We start from the raw sequence: 27,500 nt of genomic DNA, 5'->3' as shown, positions 1-27,500 counted from the left end.
TCTTTTTTTAATCTAAAATATACTCTCCTTCATTTTCTACAATTCTCTTCCATATGTCTGGTAGACTTGCAAGGCCCCTCTTCCAAAATTCACTTGTCTGTGACAAAAGGTACTCCCCCAGTACTGTTCTGACTTCGTCTACAGAATTCATATTTTCCCCCTCCAAGTGAGTTTGAAGACTGCAGAATAAATGATAATCAGATGGGGCAATGTCCGGCGAATATGGTTGGTGGAGCATCGTTTCTCATTCAAATTACTCCTGCCTTTGGAATGTCATATTCTCTCTATGTGACCGAGCATCATCCTGATGAAAGGACTCCTTTTGCCTTGAAATCAAAGATGGTCATTTTCCCATGGCACGCAGGTGACCATGAATGGCTGAATGACCAAATCCAAGCTTCTCTGCTAGTACCTCAATAGTTACCATGGGGTTTTGTTCCATTAGGGTTTGCAGGACGTCCTCTATAGATCTTCCTGGACGAGACTTGTCTTCTAGGTTGTTGTTCCCAGCTCGGAATTTCTGGAACCACCGTTGACACTGGCTTACGCTTATTGTCCGATCCCCATAAGCTGCATTAATATTCCTCGCACTTTCTGTTGCATTGTTGCCTTTATTGAACTCAAAGCAAAATATGCCGAAAATGTTCTTTTGTCACTTCCATTATAGCTTTGAAAAAATAACTGTTAAAATCGAACTGTACTCTTCACAACTTGCGCTAAAAGTAATTACAAAGTAAAATTACTACCTGCTTCTATAGCAGGTAGTAATTTTAGTTTATGCAATTGAGAAAACTGCATTATTTATGGAATGACCCAATACACGCACACATACACACACACACACACATATATATACATACACATACATATATATATATATATATATATATATATATATACACACACATATATACATGCATACATATACACGTGTGGTGTGTGTGTGTGTGTGTGTGTGCATGCGTGAAGGTATACGTTTATACGTGTATGCTTATATGTGTTCGTGTAGGGTTATGTATAAGTGCGTAAATATGTGAATATCTGCTTGTAAATAGGTTTTATTTATACATACGTGTCTGTATGTATTTGCATTTTTATCATATACGTATTTTGATTCCGTATATTTACATTTCCCTTTAGCTAACTGGCAGATTTTGAAATTTATTGCTTGTTTCTTGACTGTCGGATAAATTGTTTGATTGCAGCTTCCAGAGAAAAAAACAAAGAAGTACTTTATCTCTCTATATATAAACGGCAGTTTGTCTGTGTGCGTGTCTGTGTGTCTATTAGGTTGTACCCTCACCCTGACCACGGCTTTCAACCGATTCTGATGAAACTTGACACACACATAGCCCAATGTAATAATTCAAAACTAACGCAGTGAAAATTTTGAAAAGTTCCCCCAGTTTTGAAAAAAATCGATAAATTTGACATGGGGTCGAGAATCAGAAACACAAACCACAGACTGTCTAGGGGACGCAACTCGACCTTTTTAACTCTCAACTCCATCAATATCCAGCTATTCCTGGTACAGACTGTCTAGGGGACGCAACTCGACCTTTTTAACTCTCAACTTGGCGAAGGCAAAATACCAAGGGATGAAAATGGTAATATTGCCATCGATTCCATTTGTACCATTGTTAAAACGCCTTCTAATCTCAGAGATGCAGTGTTCCCAGATCTACAAGCTAATTATCAGAATATGGATTGGATTGGCCAAAGGGCTATTCTGGCCCCGAGGAATAAAACTGTTCACCATATTAATGATGAAATGCTAAAAATCATTCCTGGGGATGTCTATGTATATAAGCCTATCGATACAACTCCTGACCCAGAGGACGTCATCAACTATCCAATAGAGGTACTCAATTCCTTTGAGCCCCCCGGACTACCACCACACATTCTCAAACTTAAAGTTGGTGCACCTATAATGCTCATTAGAAATTTGGTTCCCCCAAAACAATGCAATGGCACACGTTTGATTGTTAAGTCCTTATCTCCCACCGTAAACTTATATCAATATTTGCCTGAATAATCATCATAATTCAGTGCAATCATTAACAGTACTTTCAAGCAATTCAGCCCATAGCATCGCCGGGCAATTCTGCTAGTTTCTGTATAAAACAATGCATTTACGATCTATTATTCACTTACGTGCAATGCAGGTAAATTATACGAACCTACATACATACATACATACATACATACATACATACATATATACATACATGTATGCATATATACATACATGCATACATGTACACATACATGCATACAAACACACACGCACACACTCTCACACATACATACATAATACATATATTCATATATACATACATACATACATGCATACATACATACATACATACATACATACATACATACATACATATATACATAAATACATACATACTTACGTATATATATAGCCTTTTACTGATTTGGAGCAGACTAACAGATAGCGACCCAAGTAGCGGCCTCGTAACTTTGCGCGACTGCGTTCATGGAATCCCCATTCAATATTGATACAAGAATACAAGAAGCTGGGTTATACTAACCGCAGATCAGAAGGTGCTGTCTACTTGGATTAATATCTCTGTTCTTCATTGCCATATGCCTTTACGTGAAGATTTATATCTGCATATATCCATATGCGAATGTATGCGTGTTTGTGCCAGTGTATGTTTGCATGATGTGTGAGTGAGTATGTGGCTTGTGTGAATGAATGAATCTCTTAACTTAGTATTCATATGTATATTATATGAAATATGTGTGCGTGTGAGATAGATAGACAGACAGACAGACAGACAGATAGATAGATAGATAGATAGATAGATATATAGAGAGATATATAGAGAGAGATAGGGGAGACTGTGTGAGTGAATATATTTTTATCTTCTGTGGTTTGCGTCATTTATTATACATTTAATGTATGATACATGTGTATGTGTATGCACAATTGCAATGTGTTTGTACGTACACCTCATTTCCTAATCACCACCACCATTACCCCCACCACAACCCCACACACCACCACTATTACCACCACCGCCACCACCTCTTTTTTCACAAACTGCTGTTGTATCCCCCAAAACCTTTTCTGGGTTTTCGCTATAGCCATTTAATTTATTCCGATGAAAGATAAGGGAGACAGCCGATAGCTTGTTTCTCATTATGTTTCAACAGTTATTTTATGAATCTATAGATTTCATTTATTATGATATCCTATTAAGTCGGAAGCAATGGTGGGCAAATATTCCCGAAGCTTATGCTATCACAAACTGGAAATTCCCATCTTTCTCCAAATATCGTTATCTCTATCTTTGTATATGTTTTTGTTAATTTCTTTGCGAATGAAATTATTCCGAATATATGTGCGACATAATTTCAGACAAATCCATTATATTTGGTTTATCTTATCACATTTAGAATAATGGATAAATAGAATGTGGAATTCCTTTCAGGTATTTAAACTTATAGATCACAGATGGATAAGAGATAGGATTATGGACAAGATAATAAGAACGGCAGTTTTAATTAGGATCGGCCACATGCGGTCAAGTAGAATTATTTGGAATTACCCCCCTAATGAATATATAAACATTTATTTACAAAAAGGGAAGTGCAAGAAGTATCCTTGTTCCTAAACACTCTAAGTGGAACCTTCACTTACGTCGTTCTTGATTCTGTATTTGTCTCTTCCTCTCCCCCAAAACGCTACCCATATCTACGGTCAATATAACTCATCACCTTGGTTCTATATCATCTAACCTAAAATATTACATGGTATGTATAATTTGCTCTGCGCTGACTAATTAGGGTATTCTTTAGGTGATAGGTTCCCTGAACACCTCTACTATATCCACATTAATGCGCAAGAAGTCCCTAAACCGGTTGCTCATCACTTCGACTGACTCAGACGTTCCACCACCCACCTCAGCTCGTGGTCCGTCACCAATTCTATGGCTTAACTAACTTCTGTAAATACAAGGAAAAGCAGCTTAATCCAGAGCTTCAACTCCATGGATTGTAAATATATGCTACAAAAAGGATAAGACTCTGACGTCATCAACTATTTACAATACACTCCAAAGAATCACATAATACCTTTGAAACAATCTCCCCAACATCGACAGATTTGTAGAAAGACGAAATAAAGAGTACAACACATTTTATCCCCTCCCACCCCCAAATGCTATGCCACACCATGTACTCTTTTATATAACCGGAAAAGAACTGGAATACCGACTATAAATGAAATACCGCGTGGAACAACTCGCCACGCAACTACCATGCCACAAACTTATTGACCATAAAGTCAATTTTTCATCCAATAATTAATAAACTATTCCAAAAATGAATTGCATTTTGCTGGCAGGTACAATTAACCTTCAGATTAGAAACTCTGCCAAATTAATACACTGTAATTGTGGTGCTGCCGTGTCTGAGCAGTTTAATACTTTAAAACAAATCAATATAGTGGAATTATACCTGTCAAAATCTACATTTCTTCTAAAAGCCCAAGAATTTGAGAAAACAGTTACCACAATTGGCAACCATGGCACTCCGTCGGTTACGACAACGAGGGTTTCATTTGATCCGATCAACAGAACAACCTGCTTGTCAAATTAACGTGTATGTGGCTGAGCACTCCACAGACGTGCGTACCCTAAACGTAGTTCTCAGGGAGATTCAACGCGACACAGAGCGTGACAATGCTGGCCCTTTGAAATACTTAATTCTTTTTGTGCTCAAGGACTCAATGTGTCGCGGGGAATCGAACTGGCGGCCTTACGATCATGAACCGAATGCCCTAATCACTAAGTCCGCGGCTTCAATGGCAACCATGACGTCATTGTTATAATGAATGTTAGGAACTCGCTATTATATCATAATGATTCTCATTGGTTCAAAAAAGAAGGCGATTCATTGTATGATATTTCCATGTGAAGCTAAGATGGAGCGGAGGTAATCTGAATTTTTCTAAGCTTTTTCATTTAGACATGCACAATAAGCGTATCCCTCTTCATACACCAAATTGTGTAGATATAACCGTTTAGAAATTTTCTATACGTGAACGGTCACATGAATATCAGATATAGAAAAGAGCTGCCTTCATACCACAATTAACTACATACACCCAACCAACCCAAGCTCAACATCCAGTTTGTGAATGTAGAAAGTCTTACAATGCCCATTAAAAGGGCCGCCTTTTTAAAATGCCATACATCACTCAAACCTTCAAGGACAGATACAATCACAGTATAAAATTCATTCAACTTGACGAATAGAGAGAATTCTGTCTCTTTGTTACAATAGGTCTGAAAATAAGGCTTAGCAAAATTGAAAGTCTACTCATAACTTGGACAACGTAGAAGGAAAAGTCTATACACTGACGGGAAAATAGCTACAAGTTCTGGTTTAACGGAGCATTTCTAAACCGGTCAATAAAAGATATGAGATCTCATGCCTCTAGCAACAGTGAAAAGTTCCCTTCTAGAAATTGCTCGCGATTTTCAAAGTTCTCCAAATTTTTCAGTCCAGTCATGAATACTCCTTTCAGACACTAGTCAACTTCAGAGCCCACTCACCTCCTTATGATGTAACAATAAATGAATACTAATAATTCACAACAGTTACTTATTAGATACTAACATCTACTATTTCAGGACGCATCCTAACTGCTATGAAACAATAAGTGTCCCTGGAGCAGTGTTTTACCTGTAGTATAAATCCCCTTTCAGCACAAATTTTAGTACATTTTGCCTCTTCATTTGTAGCCCCAAACGTGTGTGTATGTTATGTATGCATGTATGAATGCGTACGTATGTACGTGTGTATACATACATGCACACATTCATTCATTCATTCATACATACATACATACATGCATACAGACATACATGCATACATACATGCATACATACATACATACATACATACATACATACATACATACATACATGTATGTATGCATGAATGCTTGCGTGCGTATGTGCACGTCTATGAGTGTATAGATATACACATACGTATATATGTATATACGTATGTCTATGACAGATTTATACATGCAATGCATTCACATACACAGATGCACACATGCACGCATGCACACAGTCATGCACAGTCGTATGTTCGCACGAATATATAATTCATTCTCATACAACAAAAGAAATTACAGAAAACAAGAACCAACTCTGAACAATCAGAGTCTGTAGGTTTCATTTAGTTTATTAATAAATATTACGCAATATCATGGTCTTTTAATATTGCATTAGCCAACTCCATTATTGGAATCAAATTGCCTGCCTTGTAGCTACGACATACCGCTACATATAATGTTTCACAAAGAATCATTGGGACGTCTGCTGATGTTTATATATTATTTATCCCGAGTAAGGTAAGTTGTAAATGAAATTACAACATAGATTTGATATCACCAACGATAAAGGCAATTTAATTTAAACACACGCCGACAAACATGCACTCACGCACACACAAATTCATATACATGCATGCACCACATATGTGTGTGTGTGTGCGTGCGTGTATGTGTGCGCGCGCGTGTGAGGGTATATTATATATATATATATATATATATATATATATATATATACACACCACATACACGTGCATGCTTGTATGAATATATATTTGTGTGCATATATAGAAGCATATATATTATATATATATATAATATATATATATATTATATATATACACATATATACATACATATTATACATATGTATACATACATATATATACATATGTATATATGTATATATATACATATATATATATATATATATATATATATATATACATATATACATATGTATATATATATATATATATATATACATATATATATATATATATATATATAATATATATATATATATATATTATATATATATATATATACATACATATTTGTATGCGTGTGTAGAAGCGTGTATATGTATATATATATATGTATATTTATATACCTACGAACATACATACGTTGCACTCACACACATACGTTCATGCCTGTGCACAGATCTGTTTATATTGAAAATTAAAAGGCGAAAATCAATTTTGTTGAAGAGGTCGTTCGTTACGTATGTCTTGTTAGAAGGTGTCACTTGTAATTTGTATGTAAACCAGGCAGTTCTAATCCGCGCTGGGCTTTTTACCTAATTAATTTTCTCCTGCTCTCTCATTCCCCCTCTTTCTGTATCTTTGTTTCTCCCTCTCTCCTTCCCCCTTCTCTCTCTCCCTCTTCCTTTTCTCCTTCAATTTACATGCATACGCACTTTCTCTCTCTCTCTCTCTCTTTCTCTTCTTTCTCCTTCAATTTACATGCATACGCACTTTCTCTCTCTCTCTTTCTCGGGTCATCTTTTCAGTTTGTTGCTTCAAATCCTTCCCACCTCTGTATACAATTTACTCTTAGTTACTCTGGTCCGTTGTTTCTACTTTCACTTTCTCTGTTTCTCTCTTTCTTTCTCGGTATTTCCCGCTCTCCATATCTCTAACACACCTACACACTTTCTGAAAAATCGTTGTCTCCTCATCCTTTCTCTCTGACTCTATCCTTCGCAACTTCACACTCTCCCCCTTTCTATCACTCTATATTGCTCCATCTCCGTCTACCTTTCTCTCTCTGTTTCTTTCACTTTATACCTTTCTAATCTTTATCTCCCTGTCTAGCAGTCTCTCTAATGTTTATTTCTTTCCTGTCCCAAGCATCCATTATCTATGTCCGCTGAGTTTTTTTTATCTTGTTTTTGTCTGTCTGTAATATTTCTACCTCTCAACATCTCTCCTATTATTGTTTGCTTTTTGTCTCTTTTCTTTCTTTTTCACTCATTAATCCTTTCCTTCCTGCCTTTCTTCTTTCTTTTCTTTCTTTCTTTCTTTCTTCCTTCCTTTCTTTCTTTTTTCTTTCTTCCTTCCTTTCTTTCTTTTTTCTTTCTTCCTTCCTTCCTGCCTTTCTTCTTTCTTTCTTTCTTTCTTTCTTTCTTTCTTTCTTTCTTTCTTTCTTTCTTTCTTTCTGCCAGTTTCATAAACTGTGAAGCTATCGCATTATCTATCTATCTATCTATCTATCTATCTATCTATCTATCTATCTGTGTATCTATCTATCTATCTATCTATCTATCTATCTATCTATCTATCTATCTATCTATCTGTGTATCTATCTATCTATCTATCTATCTATCTATCTATCTATCTATCTATCTATCTATCTATCTATCTATCTATCTATCTGTGTATCTATCTATCTATCTATCTATCTATCTATCTATCTATCTATCTATCTATCTATCTATCTATCTATCTGTGTATCTATCTATCTATCTATCTATCTATCTATCTATCTATCTATCTATCTATCTATCTATCTATCGACCTGTCGGTCTGTTTGTTTGAAAGTATTTTGTATGATTGTGTCTATGTGTATTTGAGTATTTGTTTATATACATGCATATGTGTGTAAGAATGTATGCACGAATATATGTATATATGTATGATTGTCTATCTGTCTGACTATTTGTCTATATCTGTTTGTATGACTATACATCTGTCTAACTATCTCTATTTGTCCGTCGGTCAGACAGTCTAACAAATTGATCTGTCTGATTGTCTGTACCGCTTCCACTTTATCCTTGTCTATCACTGTCTCTTTTTATCCGCTTTTTATTTTCCCTTCTGTCCATCTATTCTCGTCTGTCTATCTATCTGTCCGTGGTTCTTTAACTCTCTCTCTCTCTCTCTCTCTCTCTCTCTCTCTTCTCCTCTCTCTCTCTCTCTCTCATTAGTTCACCCACTCTTTCTCTTTACCCCCTCCCTCATCTTTTATAAATGACTAATTTGTCTCTTTTTCTAGTTAGTGTTCTTCGTTTCTGAGTTATTCCTCTCAATCTCTCTCTCCTCTCTCACACTAGCAGGTGCGCGCACGCACACACCACACACACACACACACACACACACACACACACACACACACACACACACACACACATTGCCAATTGTGTCACTCATGATCCAATACGCTGGCATCAGTCTACAGACTTGCGCGCCCACACGTTAGCAACATTGCCGCTAACAGTTGCTATTTTCAAACTATATAAGATCAGAGACAACAGTGTCATCAGACATCGGATCATCATGTCTACTCACTCATGTGATCGCTGACGTTTACAAATACATGCCTCAACTCACACATACATAAATAAACGCATAATTACTGCCGCACTAATACAGCGTGGGTTTTGAATAAGTTCACAGACCCAAATCCATATGTGGGTTTAATTTAATAGCAATACTACAGCATCGCTATTAAATTCGACAAACGAGGATCCTTTTAGTGGCTTGGTATGACGATCGAACCCTCCTGGTTTATTCTTACGGATCTTTTCGGTTTGAACGGCAGTATTCTGTAGTTTGTAAGATATTTGTTGTTTTTTTCTTCAATTTCTGCAATTTCAACCAATCAATGACGTCCATTGAGGTAAAAAAAACATTCTGTGCCGTATGAATATGTCCCTCGTTTAAGAAACAGATTGGGCTTATTTACATTTCTGAAGAAAAAAATATACCCTTCGCCCCACCCCTAACCCAACCCTAAAACAGATTGAAATGCTATAGATCGATAATAGGGTCATAATTATGGGTGACAATTTCATATGACACCGCTAAAAAAAACTGCCGTTCAAACCGAAAAGATCCTTCTTACTTATTAAATTCACCAGGAATTTTTTTTTTATAACTCTATCTCCTTCCCCCAGAGAGCTGTAGAAGCAGTTAATTCTTTTATATTTTACTTGTTTCAGTCACCGAAGCCATACTAAAGCACCGCCTTAACGAGTTTTAGTCGAACAAATTAACCCCAGTACCTATTTTTAAGTTTAGTACTCATTCTGTAGGGTTTTCTTTCTTTTTTTTTGTGTGTGTGTGTTTTCAACCACAGCCAATATGGGATACCGTATCTTAAACAAAAACTAATACATTTGTATGTTTTCCAATTGAAACACTGAATCATTTTAGAAATTTATTGTTTTAATAGTCAGAGAAAAACTGAGAGAGAAAGAGAGAGAGAGAGAGAGAGAGAGAGAGAGAGAGAAAGAGAGAGAGAGAGAGAGAGAGAGAGAGAGAGAGAGAGAAAGAGCTTGGAGACACAATTAAAACAACTCCAGTCAATTTCTTCATTAACCATGAGGTTGAGAAAAAGAGAGGACGATACGAGGACAGACAAAAAAAAAACATTGGGGCCAGGATATCGAATGAGACGAAACGTATGAATAAACAAACAAAATATATACAATTAAATAAGAATGAGTGATTTACAAAAATTGAAGCGGAGGACGCGGTCGACCCCACGAACCACATACTCACACTGGAAACTTTGCTTTCTCCTTTTTATATTCTTGTTTAAGCAGGTTCTTTCACTCGCATTTTGTTGAAGGTGTGTGCATGAATTTGCAAGTGTATGCATGAACTTTGTCATTCCTTGCAAAGTATGTGCGCATTCCTGCCTGGAACAATTTTTAATTCAAGCCATTCTATATCCTCTTGAAAATTTTGTGTGCGCTCATTTTTTTTTTTCTCTCTTGTGCGTTTGTTGCAAAGCATGTATGTGTGCTCAAGCGCACATCTCTATGGGTGGGATTTGCTATCAAAACGTTGAGAGCAGGGACAAATGTAAATAAATCTTGTAATGAACTCATCTCATTTGCATAATGGCAATATGTTGAGGGCTTTACAATAATTACACGAGTAGCAGTTCTGTGTGGATTATGAATAAATATGTATACAGAATTACGCCCATATAGATTTAATCTTGCTGTGAAATTAAGTCTCCCGAGGGCGCTTTTGGCGGCTTGTAATAGAGGTCCAACAGAGATGAATCATGCTAGATTGTTAAATTTCAGTGAAACCGGTTAGTTTTATTCTCATCCCAAACTGTTGAATGTGCCCCCAGGGACCTCATTTTATAGTGAGACTAAATATTAAATAGATATGGGATGAGACCACAGACTCACACACACACACACACACACACACACACACACACACACTCCGTTATTCATATATCGAAGCATGCGCATGCTTAAATATATTTACTGAAACATACATACATACATACATACATACATACATACATACATACATACATAAGAGGAATAACCATCAAGGTGGATTCCTAATATGCTAGAAGAAGACGCTAAATCGTCTTACCACGGAGAATGTGTTCTCGAAATTTCTTGAGAACACTTTCGTGGTAAGACGATTTAACGTCTTCTTCTAGCATATTAAGAATCCACCTTGGTGGTTATTCCTTTTATAAATATAAGTAATATAATTTCTTAATCTTCGGATTTTTTTAAGTATGCTAGGCCACTAGTTTAAATTGATATCAATTATTAATATTAATTTCTACACTCATTATTTACTTTTAAATATATATATATATATATATATATATATGTATATATATAATGATCATTGTTTGATTTCTCTTTTTCAATATCAGTGTCAATCGACACTGGAAAAAGTATATGTATTTGTGAAGGGAGCTGACTTCTCGTCGACAACCATGATTGTCACACGCTGATGAAAGGTAAACACCTTGAAACTCGGGTCCGTGTGTATCATGAGTTGAAGACGGGGAGGATGACTCCCCTTCACAAATACTGAGAGGACACAGATAGTGTGTCTATAGCCAGCTGGAGCAGATATCTTCCAGGGGCTACAAACTACAGCAGCATCCACCCTTAGGGGTTAGCCATATTCAAATGGCAAATATGCGTCACTATATAAATATATATATATATATATTCATACACACACATATATATATATACTCACATATAAACACACATACTGTTTCTAATGACAGATGTATACATAATCATATGCGTATCCGTACGCACACAAGTATACACATGTACACGTACGAACGGATGCATGTCCATATGCATACATTTGTGTGATCACACATGTGTACATAAATAATTCATACAATATATACACGCCTGTATAAACAGACATATACATTATAAATATTTATCCAGCGAACTAGTGTTCGATAAATATATCTTTTTTACTCTGGCGACTTTTCTGTTGTATTCTGGTTGAAATGATGAGTTGCGGTGGCTTTTGTGCCCGTCTTAAAAGCATAAGATGTATAAATGAAATATATCTAATGTCAATGAAAATATGAACTTAATGCGTAACCTCGGGCCGCCAGGCACTTCGGTTCTTCCAAACGACGTTCACCATACAATGTACACACACACACACACACACACACACACACACACACACACACACACACACACACACACACACCACACATACTTCGCCTGATCAATAAATATCCGGAATGTCGCAATAGTATCGAAGCTAAACCACGCAAAGTAAGGCCGTTTGGCACAGATTGACCTTGAACTCTGGTGTTAAGTTTTAACGTTCTAGCTCACTTCCACCGTTTACAGCAGTGCTTGGAAGGAACGTGTGTAACGTGTGATCGTCGCATTGACCATGACAGAAAGTTGAGCAGAGAATCTGCATCAAATTCTGGAAAAGGCTTGGCGATACCTATTTCTTTACTACCCACAAGGGGCTAAACACAGAGATGACAAACAAGGACAGAAAAATGGATTAAGTCGATTTTATTGACCCCAGTGCATAACTGGTACTTAATTTATCGACCCCGAAAGGATGAAAGGCAAAGTCGACCTGGGCGGAATTTGAACTCAGAACGTAATGGTAGACAAAATGCTGCAAAGCATTTCGCCCGGCATGCTAACATTTCTGCCAGCTCGCCGCTTGGCGATACCTGCTCCGAGGCGTACGCAAAGTTTTCAAAAATTTTGATCGTTCTCAACACATTCAAGGATATCTTGTCCAACTGAAACCCGAATGCCTTTTTGATCAGCTGAAAGCAGTTTTGGCACAAACTTGGCAGACATGCGTCTCATACAGAAATCTTAAGTGATAATGGACTAAAATAAACCGTAACTAATCTACACATCCTCTGATAACTCACGGATGGTGATTCGACGATTTTCCCTCACAGTTGCACGCACATCTGCGATATTTTTCTCAGTTCTGTTGGTTGCGGGTCTCCCAAAACGTTCATCAATATCGACACTTTTCGGCCATCTTGGAAACGTCTGAACCACTCGTACACCGTGTGCGATTCATACACCCCTCTACACACACTCTCTGCAACTTTGCGTAGGCCTCTGAGCTGGTGTCGGCATGACAACTTTCTCTGTCATGATCAATGCGACGATCACACGCTACACATGGAGTTACAGGAAAGAAATTATATTTCATGGGCAATATATTTGCAAATATGATTTTTCGAGGTGAAACGAAAAGGACGATCATTTATGTGTTGAAAAAAATCACTAAACCTATTTGGCACAGAATGCATGGAGTTATTTAAAATGTGAGGTACTCCCATTAGTGTTCTATGAGAAAATGCAGTCGGCTCGGTCAGAAGTTCGAATGAAGTCGAACAAGTGAAACAAAAAATTTAAAAAATCGTTTCCGACTGTTTTTTATTATTTTTTTTTTTGGAAGGATTAGGCTGTTGCTGTGGCGATATTCTGCGTCTCATTATCTTTGACTCGTCTATTGTGCTATCGCTGATAGCTCCGCAAGACAATGACTTTGAAACGTCTACGTTGACGGTAACTCGTACTCGTATATAACCACATAACTGCCCCCTGACTCCAGCTGACAACTCGCACAACGACTCTTCTACAACTGTCTGATTTTATAGTAGCTGGGTCACGTGTACTTTAAGATTTTATAGTATATGTTTTCTATATGGTGTGAATAACGTCTTTCACTATTGAATTAATAAAGGTTTTTCTCTAAATTATACACACACACACACACACACACACACACACACACACCACACACACATAAGAGCGAGGATCGCGGTAAAAGAAAAGGCAACACCTGTTTTTAGGCCCAAATGGAACGTACCGTTTGCGGCATTAGACCAGGTCGATAAAGAGCTAGAAAGTCAGGCTATAATTGAAAAATTCCCTGGTCAAGACTGCATGTCGATTTTGCGGGTCCGTTAACTGATTATTACTACTTAGTAGTAGTTGACAGTTTTACAAAATGGCCGGAAATTGTTAAGTGCAAAAGACCAACCGCTGAAACGATAATAACTTTTTTGCACAAATTATTCGCAAGATTTGGTGTCCCAAACGTGATTGTATCTGGTAATGGAACACAATTTGTGTCCAGTGAATTTAGAAAATTCTGCGAAATGTTCACGGTAGAACATAAAACGATAGCGCTTTACCATCCCTGATCAAGTGGACAGGCAGAGCGTTCTGTGGACACTTTTAAAAGAGCTTTGAGAAAAGCAGAGAAAGAAGTCACAGACGAAGTCGTCCTGCAGCAATTCCTAAGGGTATACAGGGTGACAACCCACCCCAATACACCAGCAGGAAGTTCACTAGCAGAACTTGTTCCCGAGGAAGGTGAAATCAGTTTTTGATAAGCTGTTACCTGGTGAAGAAAGAAAAAAGACCAGGAAAGACAATCCAAAATTTTCCAAAATTGGTGATAAGGTGTACATGAGATCGATAAAAACGGAAAGCAATACTGGGAAGAAGGAAAAATTACAAAGTACGTAGGAAAAAAGATGTACGGAATTAAAAGCAGAAAGGTTATTGAAAAAAGACAGAGAAACCAATTGAAGAAGAGATTCATAGAAAATGAACCAGACAGGTTAGAAGAAACTATGGAATGACTGTATGACACATTTCAAGTACCAGCACCGTTACAGATGGTTGAACCCACGCGTACAAAAGGGAGAAATAGGAAGAACACAGAGTTCCTACAAATACACGCCAAAAGGAAAAAAAATATTAAGTCGGAAAAAAACGTTAAAAGGGAGGGAGGAAGGGTGAATAAAGTAAAATAAAATTATTTGCTTCTGAAAGAAAAAAAAAAAACTAAAAGGGGAGATGTGAAAATGGTGCTTTCCTTCCCACGTGACCCAGCTACTATAAAGTCAGACAGTAGTAGAAGAGTCGTTGTGAGAGTTGTCAGCTGAAGTCAGGGGGCAGTTACGTGTTATATACGAGTACGAGTTACCGTCAAAGTAGACGTTTCAAAGTCATTGTCTTGCGGAGCTATCAGCGATAACACGATAGACGAGTCAAAGATAATGAGACGCAGAATACCGCCACAATATGATGGTGGCGGCAAGAATATTAATGTGCCGACAACCGTCCACTTTATAACAGTATTATTCTTATACCATGATGTTTATATAATATATAGTATATATTATATATATATATTATATATGTTATTTATTTCTATATATATGATTAATATCTTTAACTCTTTCTCTTTTACTTGTTTCAGTCATTTGACTGCGGCCATGCTGGAGCACCGCCTTTATCGAGCAACTGCGACCCCGGACTTATTCTTTTGTAGCCAGTACTTATTCTATCGGTCTCTTTTGCCGAACCGCTAAGTGACGGGGACGTAAACACACCAGCATCGGTTGTCAAGCAATGCTAGGGGGACAAACACAGACACACACCCACACCCACACACATATATATATACATATATACGACGGGCTTCTTTCAGTTTCCGTCTACCAAACCCACTCACACAGGGCTTGGTCGCCCGGGGCTATAGCAGAAGACACTTGCCCAAGATGCCACGCAGCGACTGAACTCGGAACCATGTGGTTGGTTAGCAAGCAACTTACCACACAGCCACTCCTGCATATATATATAATATATATATATATATATATATATATATATATATATATATATATATATATGTATGTATGTATGTATGTATGTATATATATTTTATGTACTTTATTGGTTTTTTAGAATAAGATTTTATAGTATATGTTTTCTATATGGTGTGAATAACGTCTTTCACTATTGAATTAATAAAGGTTTTCTCTAAATTATACACACACACACAACACACACACACACACACACAACACACCACACCACATATATATTATTATAATATATAATTAATTAAATATTATATAATATATGTATATAATTATATAAGGGGGCATATATATATAATTAAATTAAATAATTATATATATATGTATATAATCATATAAAGGGAGCATATATATATATATATGTGTGTGTGTGTGTAAAGGGAACATATGCACACACACACACACATATATATATAATTAATAATTTAATGTATAAATTACATATAAAATTTTTATTGCATGCTGACTACCTGATAAAAATCATTAACGTGATTTTATCTGTATATTCTCTCTCTCTCTCTCTCTCTCTCTCTCTCTCTCTATATATATATATATATACATATATGTATATATATATATATATATATATATATATATATATATATATATATATATATAAATGGAGGGGTGTTGTGTGTGGGTGTTTGTATGTGGGAGTCTATTAGGTTGTCAGATAAATTCGTTGTCTCTTTTGAATTTTGCATTTATTTTCATCTTTCCCAATATTTGAATTAACACGAATACTTTTTTTTATCTTAGTGTTTTATTCTTTTCTTTTATTCTTTTACTTATTTCAGTCATTTGACTGTGGCCATGCTAGAGCACCGCCTTTAGTCGGACAAATCGACCTCAGGAATTATTCTTTGTAAGCCTAGTACTTATTCTATCGGTTACTTGAGCCGAACCGCTAAGTTACGGTGACGTTAACATACCAGCATTGGTTGTTAAGTGATGATGGGGTTTGAGTGCAAACAGAGACGCACAAACACACACACAGACACACACACACACACCACACACACACACACACACATATATATATATATATATATATACATATGTTGTTCCAGTTTACTCAGCTGCGTAGAAATGAGTTGCAACATCACTGGTGCCAAGCTGTACTGGCTTTTGCCTTTCCCTTGGATAATATCGGTGGTGTGGAGAGGGGGAGGCTGGTATGCATGGGCAACTGCTGGTCTTCCATAAAACGATCTTGCCCGGACCAGTGCCTCGGAGGGTAACTTTCTAGGTGCAATCCCATGGTCATTCATGACCGAAGGGAGTCTTTACCTTTTAACCTTGACCCGTGTCCCACCGCGTACAACTACACAGTGTATCTCATGCTTTTAGGTAAGTACTAAGATGTGCAAGGTGCGACCGTGCGATCGTGATTTTGATTCCCGGATCAGATTCTACATTGTGTTCTTGAGCAAAATACTTCATTTCCCGATGCTACAATTCACTCAGCTGTAAATGAGTTCTAGTAAATAGGTGAGAAGTCAACTCTTGCGATCGACCAGCGTCCCATTCAATGAGGAATGTTCTATTGTCAGCCAAGAAACCACGATGGTAACTGAGTTAATCTCCAGTTTAGGCCGCATGTCTAAGATATGAACTATCAGAGTGGTAACCGTCTGCACTTACATTTGTGTATTGGTTTGTTTTGGTTCAACAAAATGGCTGTAGGAAAGAAAAAAAATTATTGTGACGTTTATGTAATTTAGCAGCGTAAGTAGAGTAAAAATTCAAAGATTGAAACTACGTCATGGCACCCCTGGCGTATACCTATTTCTTTACTACCCACAAGGGGCTAAACACAGAGAGGACAAACAAGGACAGACACACGGATTAAGTCGATTATATCAATCCCAGTGCGTAACTGGTACTTATTTAATCGACCCCGAAAGGATGAAAGGAAAAGTCAACCTCGGCGGAATTTGAACTCAGAACGTAACGGCAGACGACATACAGCTACGCATTTCGCCCGGCGTGCTAACATATCTGCCAGCTCGCCCCTGGCGTATACCACGTGATCGCGTCATTCTGCTCGTCGCTTGCATTCATGTAAGATTGAGAGCTTTAAAAATATATCTGACAAATATAAGCATTAAAGTTAAACACGGTGGAGTGTTTATAAAAGGTCTCTGCTAAAAGAATCGTTGATTGATAATCATAGATCGATGTTGCTTTAAAATAACTTACTCTCCAAGATTGCAATATTTTACATAATTGTCTCTCGCACCAGTCATTAAAATTCCTTGGAAATCCGTTGAGGTCTTCTTCTTTTTACTTAAAAGTGGGTGAAGGTTCTCGTTTGAGTATATTTTAAGTTGTACTGTCTCGATTCTAAAATTGAAAACAAAAAAAAAAAAAAAATGAGAAAGACAAAAAACAAGAATAATTTATAAAAAATATTCTATTTACATCAAAGGTGACTGAACAATTCCCAACCTGTTTCATATTTATACTTGGTGATATTCCCTTTGAAAGGCTTTTTTTTTTCGTCTCTAATTACTCCTTGATGGAAGACAGATTCCTTACCTTATGTTGGGGCTCTTATACATTGACAGTAGGTTTGCTCATTTCGAAAGAGTTTATCGTTGTGTCTGGCGCGCTGCAGTTTAAAGGTTAATGGAGATGTAGGGAAAAAACCCTCAGGACTGTGCCCTTTCTAGATGTTAGAGGGAGTTCAGAATGTACGTGTTGCTTAAAGTGTGTGTTTTGGGTGTGTGTATCTAGTTACAGAGGGAGCTGAATTATTGTGCATTGCACATAATTTGACCAAAATCTTTCATCTTACAGACTTGCATAAGAAACGTTTTGTGCATTGGAGCTTGACACAGTTTTCATGACAGTGAGTCATTTGTGAGATAATTGCTTCTTTAGATTGGAATTCCAGTCTATTACTACAAGTTCAGCCTGTGATGATTAGAAATAAAGCCTAAAGCTATGAATATACGCATAAGAAATAAGATACTGCATATTTCTACTAACAGCGAACTATGCTTCCTCCAGGCCTTGTAATTAGAGCTGTATGGATGGATCAGTCTTTCTTATGGATACATAGAATCACTAGTGTTCGAATATAAACCATCGAATTTGTATCAAGTGTCCGACTTTCTGTTAACTCGAACAGGTTTATCACTCATGTGTAGTAGTTTTTCTTTTATAAGATAAATATGGCAAACGTCGTACATTAGAATTATTGCACCAGATGAACCGTTCCTAAGACTATTCTTTTCTACTCTTGGCCCGAAATTTTTAGGGAGGGAGCCAGTCGATAAGATCGACCCCAGTACGCAAATGGTACTTAATTTATCGACTCTGAAAGTATGAAAGGCAAAGTCGACCCCGGCGGAATTTGAACTCAGAACGTAAAGACAGACGAAATACCTATTTCTTTATTACCCACAAGGGACTAAACACAGAGTGGGGACAAACAAGGACAGACAAACGGATTAAGTCGATTATATCGACCCCAGTGCGTAACTGGTACTTATTTAATCGACCCCGAAAGGATGAAAGGCAAAGTCGACCTCGGCGGAATTTGAACTCAGAACGTAACGGCAGACGAAATACCGCTAAGCATTTCACCCGGCGTGCTAACGTTTTTGCCAGCTCACCGCCTTGCTCCTAAGACTATTAAGAAAGGCATGAACATCATGAAACCCTTTCCCCTTTATTGAAGTCTTATGCGTGTCAAATTTATTGTTATAAGTTAAAATATGGCGAGCGTCGTACATCAGAAGATATATTCTTGGCGAACTGAGAATCATCATAAATATTTTATTTTATTTATCTCCCAAGACTATTAAGAAACGCATGGACATCATGAAATTATTTCCTCTTCACCGAAGTCAAAATAATTGATTAGTAATTGATTAGATTTTTCTTATACTCATTTGTAAAATAATCTTGGAATATTTTTTGTGCGACGTCTATTTCTGTCTCATTCTTCATTTTGCTTTCTTCCCTTTCTCTTTTCCTTTCTAATACTTTACGTCTTCCTTCGTACTGACTTTCTGTCTGTCTTTGTATTGTCTCCAGTCTTTCAGCGCATTTTCATCTTCCTTTCGTTAAACCATACCTGTCTTTTTTGTTGTATATGTATACTTTATTTTGTAGTTTTCGTCATTGCCTTGTACATTCGTTAGCTATTTCCAGTGGCTTTTCGCCACTGGTACAGTGAACAATATGACCTTTAAAGGCACGAAATTGTAATGATCTTTTGGATGTTGACCGATGAGGAATTAGCTGCGAATTTTCCGTTTGTAACGATTTTGTGAAATTTTCCGTTTGTTGTACTTTTAATTTTTGATATACATATATGTATGTATGCATGTATGTATGTATGTATGTATGTATGCATGTATGTATGTATGTATGTATGTATGTATGTATGTATGTATAAGTTTTTTCTTTCACTTTCTTTTATTTGTTTCTGTCATTTGACTGCTGCCATGCTGGAGCACCGCCTTTAGTCGAGCAAATCACCCCCAGGACTTATTCTTTGTAAGCCTAGTACTTATTCTATCGGTCTCTTGTGCCAAACCGCTAAGTTACGGGGATGTTAACACACCAGCATTGGTTGTCAAGCGATGTTGGGGTCACAGACAGACACACAAACATATACATACATACATACATACATACATACATACATACATACATACATACATACATACATACATACATCATATATATATATATATATATACATATATATATATATATATATACATACGGCAGACTTCTTTCAGTTTCTGTCTACCAAATCCACTCACAAGGCTTTGGTCAGCCGAAGCTCTGGTAGAAGACACTTGCCTAAGTTGCCACGCAGTAGGACTGAACCAGGAACCATGTGGTTCTTACCCCACAGCCACTCCTACGCCTATATATATGAATCCTGAAGGTATATTTGATCAGATGAGTTAGTTTTCCCCTATTATACATTTCTATGTAAATATACAATGTATACAATGTATAATACACATATGGATGTAAAATGCACGCATATAATATGGGATGTTGAAATTAATGCTGTTAGATGGTGAAGTTTATGAAACAGCTGTAATAATATGGTTATTATTGTATATATTGGACTCTCCCGTCGAAGATGACGTATGGACATTCAGTCTTTTGCCGAACGACCTACACAAATGATTTGTTTATAGTGATCAATTGTTCATGCAGCACATTAGCTCACTTTCTCCATCAAATCGACGTTGCCTGAACAGGTGTACCGTATTTCACGCAGTGCAACATAAGATGAAGTGTTTTGCTCAAGAACATAATGCAATGCACTAACCGGTCTAGGAATTGAAACTACGACCTCGCGATCGTGAGTCCAACAGCCTAACCACTAGGCCATGCGCTCTCACAACAAACACACACACACACACACACACACACACACATATATATATATATGTATATATATATGTACACACACACACACACGCACGCACGCACGCACACACACACACACACACACACACACACACACACACACACACACACACCACACACACAAACACATACTATATCAGATAAAATCTGGTCAGAAAACTCAGGTGTTTCTGACATGCAGTGTAAGTTTAACTCGTCCATGGTTTCATCGCCAGAAAATTACGGAAACCTATTTATATAAAGCAACCGAATTACGAATTCAGTCAATCCCTATTAACTATGTATTAGTATTGATTGAATTTATTACGAATGTAAGAAATCATTATTACATTGTCTGGTTAGTTAAGGATGTTAACAGGATTTACAGCAATGAAAGACTTCAGTCTGTTGAGTCACTTGGATTGGCTGCGGCTGCTGGAAAAGGGAGTGTTAAGTAGCAGAATACTTATTTTAAACTTTGGTCTATGAAATAAATATGGAGCAAATTTCTAGGTAAGTATACTACGTTTATGATAAATTTGAGCTGTCAGAACTATGTGGCAGAACGTGTGGCTTAGTGATTAGGGTGTTGGATTCATGATCCTAAGATTGTGGTTTTGGTTCCGGAACCGGGCAACGCGTTTTGCTCTTAAGCAAGACACTTCGTTTCATGTTGCTCCTGGCCACTCAGCTGGCAAAAATGAGTAATCTTACGACGGACTGGAATCCCGTCCAGGTGGGGAATATATGCATAACAGAAACCGGGTAACAGGCCCTGAGTCTATATGACTTGGAAAGGATCTTAAAGATGAAATTGGCCAACTAGAAAACCTAGGAAAGTGATAGCCTGAACATTTTATATATAAGATATACATTTTGTTTGTTTGTTTGCTTCTTTTTTTTTTATTATAAATATACAGTTTAAGGTTCGATATAAAAAGTAAGCAAAGTCGGTAAAATAAATAAATAAAAGTAAAAGCGCAATCGATTTGATAATATCTAAAAATGGACTGGTTGGATATTGTCAGAGATACAAATACTCTGGAGAAAACTGATCTAACGTTCTTTGACTGGTAGCATTCAGACCACTCCTTCCAGCAATGGAAACGTGGCAAGCTAATAAATACTACAGTTATAAATAGAACAGAAGTAGACATAGACTTAGTGTAGAAGTCACATCATCAATATCGTTCTAGTTGTGTCATCAAGACACAAAGAAATTTATCTTATCATGTGCTCTGCAAATCTAAATCTGTTACGAATATAATATAGATTTTTTTTCTGCTTACATAAAAAAAAGAGAAAATTTATGAGAGGAATGATATAACATGACATTCACTAATTTCTCAAGAGTATTAGCTTGTAAGATAATTAAATTGTCTTCCACCGAGAATTAAAAAAAAATGTCACGGATTTGACTCACCAGGAAATTATCTTTTGCTCTGTGCAGATAGCTACACATAAAATAGCGAAGATCTCTCTTTATTGCGTTGTACTTCAAAGAACCAAAGAATACTGAGTCAATGAAGAATCGACATGGCGTTCGACTGGCTCCCCCCGCTGATCAGTGGTTCAAATTTCGTCACTGACGCTTCAGTTGTTAATGATCAAATTAAATCATACTCAGTCCATCTAGCTACAGATAGCTACTGTAAACAGCCATTACTCATTGCTGTAAACAACAGTAACAGTGGATAATCAATGTTCTCATCTTTCGCTTGTAGTATCGGCTTCCAAGTTCTTCTTCTATGTGTGTTTTGGCTTTAATAAAAGCCCTCACAGCGTGAACTTGTTTAATCAATTCTATTACTGTTGTCACTATAAATGAATCAAATAAATTAATGAGTGGTAACTTCTAACAATCTCTCTCTCATTCCTATGTAGACTATTTCTGTCCACACTTAACTCTAGAGCTAAATATAGTGGAAAGGAAATGTTAATGGAAATCTAATATTACTAAGGTGATGGATGACGAAGAACCTATTGCTCAAAGAGTGATCTTTTGTTAAGACACGCGTGACACGTGAGAGACGTGTTGTGTACCTTATGGTGGGAAGGATTAAAGATTATCCGATTGCAATGACAGACTTTTCTGGCAATTTCATTAAACCAAGCAGTTGCTCACTATATTGATCCGAACGCATACTGCCCGATGTGGATTAAAGGATAAAAACTGAACGCTATATTCAATGCCATGACAAATTAAAACTCTTTCTTCTTCAAACAAAGATCAGACGTTTATGCAGTAGTTGAGCTGTGTGTCCAGCATCAACAGATATTGATTTTGTTTTTAATATTTGTTTAGACAAGTGCAGTGGAGTTGGCAGATGATTAGTGCTCCAGATTAAATATCTTAAGTATTTAGTTTCTGAGAGTGAGAATAATCGAGTCAATATGTATCGGACAACCAGTTTGAAAGGTCAGCGGTTCGTGTTCTCTTACCATCACTATGATGCGTATGACAATAAAATACAGGTGCAACAGAAAAACCTCCAACTTCACACACACACACACACACACACACACACACACACATACACACATATTTATATAAATATACACGCACGCACACACACACACACACACACACGTACACACACACAAACATACACACACACACAAACATGTGGCTTAGTGGTTAGGGTGTTGCACTCAAAGCTGCTAAATCGTGAATTCGATTCCGGACCGAGCGGCGCATTCTGTTCTTGAGCAATATACTTCATTTCATGTTGTTCCAGTGCTTCAGTTCATTCAGCTGCAAATGGGTAACCCTGCTATGGACTAGCCTTCCGATTAGGAGTAAAAGCTGGCCAGCTCGCCTAGTCACTGGGCTGGCACCATTTGAAAGCTAAAACGATTCAATGCGCATTAGGATTGGCTATGTATAGCAACATCCAATAGTCTAGTCGATCACGTGATCACATGCATACATACACACATACATACATACATACATACATACATACATACATACATACATACATGCATACATACACACACATACATACATACATACATACATACATACATACATACATACGTCGTGGAGGCGCATGGCCTAGTGGTTAGAGCAGCGGACTCGCGGTCGAGGGATCGCGGGTTCGAATCTCAGGCCGGGCGATGTGTGTGTTTATGAGCGAAACACGTAAGTCCCACGCGGCTCCGGCAGAAGGTAATGGCGAACTTCTGCTGACTCTTTCGCCACAGCTTTCTCTCACTCTTTCCTCCTGCATCTTGCAGCTGACCAGCCACAGACCGGCGTCCCGTCCAGGTGGGGAACCTATACGCCAAGGAAACCGGGAAACCGGCCCTTATGAGCCAGGCGTGGCTCGAGAAGGAACAAACAACATACGTACTTATACAAGGAGGTTTTTCAGTTACGCCTTGTACTTTGTTCTCAAATGCCTCAATCCACTAATTATAACAATAGAGTTTATTATTTAATTAGACTGAGTCATACTCACTAATACATTATTGTATAAATTATAGAAATGTTTAGAATAAGTCAACGTTAGGTTCACATTGAATAAAATCTGAGACTCAGTTTTAATCCTCATTACTAATGCACTTGGATCAGGAATTATCTTCAAAATATTTATTGTTCCCTAAATGCTACTTTGTTATATCTTTTGTATCTAATAAAAAGCCAATAATTTGTTTTGATATTTAGTTTCTAGATTCAAATTCTACCGGTTTTGACCTTACCTACTGTGCTTGTGGACTCGATCAAACATCTACTAGTTATATATTTGAGGCAGTCCGATCGGTCTTTTATGCTCTACTTGAAATCTTAGCATTTGTGAAGCTGGTGTAAACGATAAGGCTCTGAACTAAATGCCTAACTAATCTAGATTAATGTCGCTCACACAACTGATCAGAGACTTAGCTTACCTACAATTTGCTCTCTACTCTACTCTCTACTCACATACCACGAACAGACATCAGCGCGATTGGCCACACGAAAAAGAAAGCTATTCGGCTGATTGGCAACAATTCCCTCGTCAACATATTTCCAAACATTAACTTGCAGATATTCTGTATCTTCTCTGTCTTTTCTACCGTAATTACAAAGGTTTTTGTTCTTCTGAACAAGTAAGCTCTGCTCTAAATTAAGCCATCGATATATTCGCTTTCCTTCTCTTCACTTCCATCATTTCATCCTCCCTCTCAAACATATGTAATCCCACGGAGCACACTCGATGAGAAGGGTGTCCTTTTCTCTGTTTGGATACTCTACAAGGCGAAAACCAAAACTTGTCTCACAGTAGAATACTGCACTATCGGTTCATGATGGTAGTAGTAGTAGTATAGTAGTAGTAGTAGTAGTAGTAGTAGTAGTAGTAATAATGATAATAATAATAATAATAATAATAATAATAATAATAATAATAATAATGATGATGATGATGATAATAATAAGGCGCATTAGGTATGATGAAAAATATTCAGACAAATACATAACAAAAACACCAGGACTTACAAACACATATCACATACAGAAAACTGCACTACTGGGCACTGCGCACATCCTCCGCAAAACACTTTCAATACAGTAACCATCAGAGCGTCACAACAAATCGCAGCACATACCCAAGGCACACAGAGCTGCGCTCGGTAGTGAAAAGAAAGCACGCTATAAAAATAAAACTACTGAATATTATTATTATTATTCTATGTTTGACTTTTGCTTTATGTCTGTACAAGTTGGCTCCAAGTCTCACCCAGAGACCTCAAGAGAGAACAGGTTGGAAGTTCTGTGCCATATATTTGTTTTTTTTTTTTTTGGTGTTGTACTAGTGAATGTCTAATACATAAAAATAAAATTTTAAAAAGAATTAAAAAAAAAAAATAAATAAATAAATAAAAAAATGTTTGTTTTAAACCTTGGGATTACATAGAGAGTATTTTGCGTATTATTATTATTATTATTATTATTATTATTATTATTATTATTATTATTATTTCAATTCCATAAAGTATCGGGCTCCTCTTGATGGGTGAGTCTTCTACTAAGAGAGAGGGGGATCGTTAGTTCTTGGCAACCCCCCAAGAAATGATGTCATGATAAAAACATCGGTGATTGTGTCACCTTATCACCACAGTCTTCTTTATGAGTTTAATAAGAAATATAAATCTATAGCACAACTGCGTTAATGAGGCTGGATTCTCAGGCGAAGGCCTCCACTGTGGTTTGTGTCTCACTGTGCAGCAGGATGATCCTGGTCGTTATTTACCTACTACTGCAATGATTAGGAGAGAGTATTCTTATAGTAACTAGAGAATTGTTATGGAATATTGCTCCCATGGAATATTACTCGGCTTTCTACTTTCAACGGCTGGGTATAGTTTTGTGCCGCCGGGCAGACTGATCAGCTCAGAGATAGATTCCATATTTATTGATCCGTTTGGATCAATATCTTCATCCCATGGCCCGACCAGTTTTGTTTCCGTAGCCTCTGGAACCACAGAATATTAATTTTGTCCTCTATGTCGAAGGGGACCGCCACCACTTACCAGTAAATATGTACTTCTAAGAGCACATCAACAATCTTTTTTTTTTTTTCTGTATGGAGAAAAATACAAGAATTCTTATTCCTACCTCTTTATAGTGTTGAAGTAGTTTACCGTACACATTCACTAGACGTGTAATTTGGTGTCTATCTTTGATTTATTACTTGTTTCAGGCACTGGACTGCAGTCATATTGGGGCATCGCCTTGATGGGTTCAATCGAATAGACTGATCCCAATCGGCCTCTTTGGCCAGACTGCTAAATCATAGGAACATAAACAAACCAATACTGGTTGTCAAGCGATAGTGAGAGAGAAACGCAAAACACAAACACACACTCATATATCTACACACACACACACACACCACACACACACACACACACACGCGCGCGCGCACATGCACACACGCACATATTTAAGATGGGCTTTCCCACAGTCTCCAAAAACCCAATTCACTCAAAAGACAATTGATCAGCCCGGTGCTACAGTAGAAGGCACATTCACAAGGTACCGCGCAGCAGGACTGAACCCGAAACCACATGGTTGCAAAGTAAGCTTCTTAACCACACAGCGACCCCTCAGTAATTATCAAACAAAAGCTACGAGTTTTGTGAATCTTAAAACCGGTAGAGTGACAGACGAAATGCTTTGCCGTATTACGTTACGTTCCTTCACGTTCCGTGCCCAAATACTGCCAAATTGTTTGGCATTTGTTTGTCATCTATCCAACCCAGGACCGATAAAATTAAAATTTGTCACGTAATGTGGTCAAATGCAACCGATTATACTTCTTGA

The 27,500-nt window shown here is 37.2% G+C and overlaps 1 protein-coding gene across 1 annotated transcript in view; it reads right to left on the bottom strand.

Moving 5' to 3' along the window:
- Positions 1–27,500, bottom strand: part of LOC118762219 (F-box/WD repeat-containing protein 7-like) — a 281,314-nt gene that overhangs the window by 6,384 nt on the left and 247,430 nt on the right. Inside the window, exon 10 of the mRNA XM_036500763.1 lies at positions 18,008–18,151. Within this exon, the coding sequence (XP_036356656.1) occupies positions 18,008–18,151 (144 nt within the window). The remainder of the gene's footprint in view (positions 1–18,007; positions 18,152–27,500) is intronic.

The sequence above is a fragment of the Octopus sinensis genome, linkage group LG2 (genome assembly GCF_006345805.1).
Source record: "Octopus sinensis linkage group LG2, ASM634580v1, whole genome shotgun sequence".
Classification (NCBI taxonomy): Eukaryota; Metazoa; Mollusca; class Cephalopoda; order Octopoda; family Octopodidae; genus Octopus; species Octopus sinensis.
The sequence above is the reverse complement of the archived record's forward strand: the minus strand, read 5'-3'. Positions and strand labels throughout refer to the sequence as shown.